This window comes from Rattus norvegicus, unplaced genomic scaffold (genome assembly GCF_021556685.1).
Source record: "Rattus norvegicus strain SHRSP/BbbUtx unplaced genomic scaffold, alternate assembly SHRSP_T2T unassigned-0000198, whole genome shotgun sequence".
NCBI classification, from domain to species: Eukaryota; Metazoa; Chordata; class Mammalia; order Rodentia; family Muridae; genus Rattus; species Rattus norvegicus.
This window is the reverse complement of record NW_028238915.1, coordinates 24,134-29,938: the sequence shown is the minus strand read 5'-3', so window position 1 is coordinate 29,938 and position 5,805 is coordinate 24,134. Positions and strand designations below refer to the sequence as shown.

The window sequence follows — 5,805 nt, the reverse complement described above, 5'->3', positions numbered from 1 at the left end:
ACACACACACACACACACACACACACACACACACTTTACTGACATGGTGCACATTCTTTGCACACCAAAAATAAAGTGAGCAATAATGAAAACAGATCAATAATGGAATCAATGGAGGGAGCTGTGGGGAAGCTGGGGCTTAGAGTTACTTAAAGGCCCTATGCAGGCTCTCCTTTTGTTGGGGGAGAAATTTCAAGTGCAATGTCGTTCTTTATTTTTTTTTTCTCTAAAGCACAGAGGGCTAGGGTAGATCAGAGGGCTTTGAGAATGTTCGGCAAGTACAGTCACACTGAATTAAATCCTAGGGCTGGAACCCTATTAATCTTCTACAAAGTTACAGAGCAGCCTGGATGAAGACTCTCAGCTGAAAATGTGGACATCTCAAGACAGGCACTGGACAATGGCTGACAGACTTGACTGAAGACTGGAAATGTTTTGCTATCTCATAGGAAAAGAAGGCCCCTCATACCACATTGTACTCTAAGGACAGTTTATTCAGGTTAGGCATGACATGAACTATTGTCTAAGGTCACAGATGTCAGCACAAAGTATCCAAGGTGTTGTATGCCAATGGTAGCATCAACAGAACAAAGCACACAGTGTCATGAAGACATAAATCATGAGTATGTGTAGCAAGACCCAGGCCTCTTCCAGGTTCTTAGATAGTAACTGAGAACCTCAAATACGGTAGTGATGTGATAGTGTGGGGTGAATCTAGTTACAACTAGCTTCTATATTGACACAGATGATTCTTTTTGTGTCATGTTCAGCTTATAATGAATGACTAGACCTAAGCATGAGAATAACCAAATACTACATTGCTTCTCTAGCTGCTGAGCTTTTAAAGCCCTGGGGTGACAGCAAGTTTTTGTGGACATTCTGGATTGCTCCTTCTGTACTTTAACTCTGTGAGTCACCTCCACTCTCAGTAAGTTAGTTCAATTCCATAAATTGGAAATCAGTCACCTGGAAAAAATATATTCTCAATATGATCCCAGTTTGGCCATGGAAAAAGGGTAGCTTGAACTGCCCAACCTAGGTTCTGGGCCTGCACAGGCCTGCTCTCCAAAAGAAACCTGTGTTCACAGCTATAGGAAGCATTCACTATGTATGCTCTTGAGGTTTCTCCCTAAACTGCTTAGATTAAGATACGTTTCTTGCTATCAATAGAACACAATATGCCAAGCTGGCTTACAGGATCTAGTTTCTATTCTGTATTTTATCAGATGTGCATAATACATATGGTCATCATTGATAACAGGTGAAAGATCTGCTCTAATATGAAAACTAAGTGGTGCTGGAGGATGATCCTGACCCACAATGAGCAGTGGGAACACCAGAGCTCTGTAGGGATGCCTGGCAAGCTAACACATTGAGCATGTACGGCTCAGTAAGTTCCCTGTGAATACACATCTCCTGAGATCTCTCTATTTAATCATAGGTGATCTTGTCCACCTAATACAGCACCTCCTGTGGAATAACAAAAGCCACCTGCAGGAGCTGTGGTGATGACTCACAGGGTAGAGCATCTGCTGCTCTCTCAGAAGAACCACAAGGACCCTAACATTTGGGTAAAGCATGTCAGTGATTACATCATAAAGTGTGTGTCCGAGAAACAGCCACATTATCCACACAAAAGACACTGTCACACTGGGTACACCTTGGTGACTTTGAATTCACTTATTAGCCCAGGCTCCATGGAACATGCAGAGATCCATCTGTAGCTGTCAGTTCTAGGTCCACAGGAAGGGACAGAACCCTTGAGTAAGAAAGATGGTCTTAAGAGTCAAGAGATAGAATTCAATTTTTATTCATAACAAATACATTTTTACAACAAAACAGGATTAAAATGAATAAAAATATTTAAAAATATTTTAAAGTAAAAATAGTAACAAGAACATATAAATATGAAACAACAAAAAGAAAACTTCAATTAAAATCATAACAAAAATATTTCTAAAAGCATATTCTTAACGAACATTTAGAAGCACAGACGTATTGCTGTTTCTCCTCTAGCACACATAATGAAAGGCGGTCCCCCAAGTTGTCTCTCAAGTGCTGTTTTCTGAAGAAGAAAGTGAGTAAGACCTCAATCAGTCAGGCTGGCTTAGTGTTATATAAATTTAGGGTCTCTAAGAAATGACAAATTAACGCAGAGGATGAATACTCATCCAAAAAATGTTACCATTCAGGATGTTGGTCATCAGGGACTCCTGAGAAAGCAACTTACTCTTCAGGAAGCTCTCTTACTGGTGTGTGTCCAATTCCAGCTCGCTTGCACTTTCTGAGACCTGGGAGAGGAAGGCAGTTTTTCAGACACTGATTTGGTGGGGAAATGCAAGCCAGCTGTCAGAATGCTGCCTTCTACCACCTCAGTTCTATTGGACGGTCGACATGGACCTTTTAACTGATATCATTGTTGCCTACTCTGCAGGCAGGGCAAAATCTCCAGCAAGCCTCACAGTAATGTGGGCTGCCAATAGGGGACCCAGACTTATACCAGTGCAAACCAAGAACAGGGCAATGGCAAGAGACCTCATCGGGTTGCAGGAAGAAAGGAGATGTCCATATGTCGCCAAGGATAAAGCCAATGACAAGTACTAATTTGACATTTGCACTTGGTTCTTATCACAAAGGTGCTTCCTACACAAGAGGTCACATGACCACAGAGTGTCAATTGTTCAAGAACCAAGAAATTGTTCAAAACTCTACATAGGATACAATCTATCACATGGATATGCAATAATGAGATATGTTATTCATCTGTCACCATTTCTAGACTGCAGCTTCAAAAACAGCAGCAAAATATGCTTGCACAATAATTCAGTTTCTGAAAAGTGGTTAACTTCCTAGAATACTTGTGCATAGGCAGAGCAATGAACAATTCCATTACATGAGGTGGTTGGCTGGTTGTGAGTGTAAATTAGAAAGGTGGTAAGAGAAGCAAAGATGTATCAAATTGGCAAATTTTATCAGATATTGTTAAGCTAACACATCTGCTCGTCCCTACCTGATAATGCTGGTTCTGGCCGTTGATGGTCTTTATCTTTCTTGTTGAAGTCAACCAAATATTTCTGGTTCAGTGCACAATCAAGATGTACCTCCTTGTTCTCCTGCTTCAGTGGGACCAACTTCTTCCTACATGTGTTCTCCATCAGGAGCTGGCGGAGCAGGTTTCTGGAAATACAGTCTGCATAGTAAGATCATGCTGGCCCTTTCTCCCATTCCTACTCCCAAGTCCCACTAACTATACCAGGTCCCAGATACCCATGAAGACTTAATAAAATGCATCTTGATACATATAAGGCTGCTGCACAAACCATAAAGAGTTAATTCGGGGAAGAATAAATTGTTTGCTTGGCCTGACACCAATTAGTGTCCACACCTCTGAGAAAGAACATGGATCTACAACTATCCATGAAAGCACAATGCCTGGGGCCAACATCAATTAGTAGTGGGCCAACACCTTCAAAGGAGGTCAGTAGAACCAAGAGAAGGTCATGCTAACCATGTGGTCTACCCACGGAGTTTTGTAAAACCTGGTGTGACACCATAGGTCCAGGGCAGCCTAATAAACTTCTGCTGACTTCAATCAGTACTGTTCTCTCTAGAGTCTTCTGAAGATGCCTAGACAATCCTGGGATGAGGAACAGTCTTTTATGGAACTGAAAACTGAGTCCTAATGACCCTGGAACACTGATGGGTAAATAGCACAAGAGATAGAACCAGAGCTGAAGACCGTCCAATACAGAACAAAGAAAGTCAGAAATGGCCATTCCACAAGTGATAGCCTTTCTGACCAGGACTTACCTAGAGAAGGTAATCTCCTTCTTCAGCTTATGGTTGTTCTCATGGACCTCAGTGTTCTCCATCTCTAAGTTGTGCAGAATTGACATGACCGCCTCCTCCATTCTCTCCAGGTCTTCATAATATGGATTTGGCCTGAAGTGTGGCCTGGCCCCAAATGATAGAATACAATGAACATCGGCATTTAGGAATATATGAACTGGGGTGGGTCCTATATTACCCCAGGCTGCTGCCTGGATCTTCCAGCACTCAGTCCCCTGCCTAGCAAGTACAGAGACTCACCATAAACTCACTGCAATTACAATCTTGCAAAGCCACCAGCTGTCAAGGGCTTTGCAAATGCACACTGGGAACTCACTCTCCCTGAATTTGTCCCTGAATTCTTCATTCAGACCACAAGTTCTGCTTTTAAATAAATGGAAGCAGATGAGTCCATTTTCCATCTTGCTCCTCAGGAAGGGTCAGGTTCTGAATCTCGACTATATGGGAGGTGAGGTTTAGCACAGGGTGGTTAGGGAGGCACAGCTTTCTAGAACCCAAAACCTTAACAGGATAAGAAAAAGGTGACCTTGCAGACCCAGGAATGAAACAAGAGCATTTGGAGCAATTCATACCTGTTCTTCATAGATCTCTCTGTCAGAAACCTCAGGCGATCTCTCAGGTCATTTCTCTCCTCGGTAATGAGCTGCAGCTCTTTAATCAGCCTCTCCTTTTCCTTCATGGCCTGATTCTTGCTTAGGTCAGTGCCAGGGGATGATGTTTCTCTCCCAGCGTCTGTAGGTAGAAGAACACAAGTTAACCTGCATGGGGAGTATGCATAGAGTGTTCATAGACCTCAGTGAGGCCTAAACAGGAGAACAAGCCAGGAACCCAGTGTCACTGCTAGGCGATTGGTCTATGCTTAAGAGGCCTCCTCAGGGGATCTCAGTTCTCCCACTACTCTATAGACACCAAGAGATGTAAGCAGCCAGGTGTTCCCTATTCCGGACATCACGTGCTTACATGTACCATGGTGATGGCTTCTCCAGGATTATTGTCAGCTGAACAGGGTACAGCTTGGTTTCAGGACCCTCACCCCTGTGGCTTCAGAACTTAGATGATAAATTCACCATCCACAAAACTTGAGTGATTGGAGACACTCAGATGTCCTACCCTGATACTCTAAGGCAACAACTTTGGATTTAAAATGCATTTCCAAGGGAGGATATGTTCAATAGACTTATCAGTGTCCCTATGTGAAATACCAAATGCCCTAGAAGTGCGAATAGGTTACAGGCTGAATCTTGGTCTACACGTTCCACATAGTTTTGGTATTGTAGAAAAATGTTTGTAACATACAACCTCTAATGTATAAAGCAAACGATGACCCTGCCAGTTAGAAGAAATCAGAGAAGGTCTAAGAACATAAGGTTATTGCCTGGAGCACAATCTCTCCCTGTTACTACTGTCAGATACCCACTGTATTTAAAGAAGCAATGATAGTGAAATACATTGCTGCCCTGTCTAAACTCAGAAAAGGTGGACCCTCCATGACCACTGATGGTGTTATTATATCAATGTAACAGAGCAAATGAACTGAAAAGTAAAGACCAGAAGTTCACAGTATGAAAGCATTGGCCTTACCATATCCTCCCAGTGGGGATGGGGAAACTAAAGTTCTGAAATCCTTGACTTTAAGGAATTGTGATATTCATGGAAATTCAATTCCTTTTCAGATGCTGCAGTTGTTGTGGCCCATTGCTAGAAAGGTCAGCTTAAACCTGCAGCCCCCCTGGCAGGAAGCTCAAAATACACTGCCCAGAACTTACTCCACATTCCCCAGAAGTGCTGTCTTTCTCCATCATTACTTTGAGACGAAAGGCCAGACTCCTTCACTCTAGTCTCTCCAGAATCGACGTTCCCCCTCCCAAAAAGCTTGCGAAGACGGGAAAACATGTCTTAGCTTGTAACCGCCAGACTCAGACTGAGAGAAACTAGGGCACTGGTTGTCACTACAAC

General features: G+C 42.8%; 1 protein-coding gene across 2 annotated transcripts; it reads right to left on the bottom strand.

Moving 5' to 3' along the window:
* Positions 1-1,787: 1,787 nt before the first annotated feature.
* On the bottom strand, positions 1,788-5,805 carry LOC147997277 (disks large homolog 5-like). Of its 2 annotated transcripts, none has more exons than XM_087601597.1 (6): positions 5,616-5,805; positions 4,422-4,581; positions 3,811-3,954; positions 3,011-3,177; positions 2,231-2,291; positions 1,788-2,065 (listed from the first exon to the last, which is right to left on the bottom strand). In XM_087601597.1, the coding sequence occupies exons 1-6, from the start codon at positions 5,740-5,742 to the stop codon at positions 1,957-1,959; spliced, it is 768 nt and encodes a 255-aa protein (XP_087457723.1). In that variant the 5' UTR covers positions 5,743-5,805; the 3' UTR covers positions 1,788-1,956. The 2 variants fall into 2 exon arrangements, with proteins under 2 accessions (XP_087457723.1, XP_087457724.1); XM_087601598.1 differs by having other exon boundaries at positions 1,797-2,065; positions 2,186-2,291; positions 5,616-5,761.

What these genes read in the sequence shown, in the direction of transcription:
- LOC147997277 (XM_087601597.1), bottom strand. Translation starts at nt 5,742, where the DNA reads ATGTTTTCCCGTCTTCGCAAGCTTTTTGGGAGGGGGAACGTCGATTCT. An exon ending in GCACTTCTGGGGAATGTGGA is followed by an intron (nt 4,582 to 5,615) that starts GTAAGTTCTGGG and finishes TTCTACCTACAG; the next exon opens with ACGCTGGGAGAGAAACATCA. An exon ending in GAGAGATCTATGAAGAACAG is followed by an intron (nt 3,955 to 4,421) that starts GTATGAATTGCT and finishes ATTTGGGGCCAG; the next exon opens with GCCACACTTCAGGCCAAATC.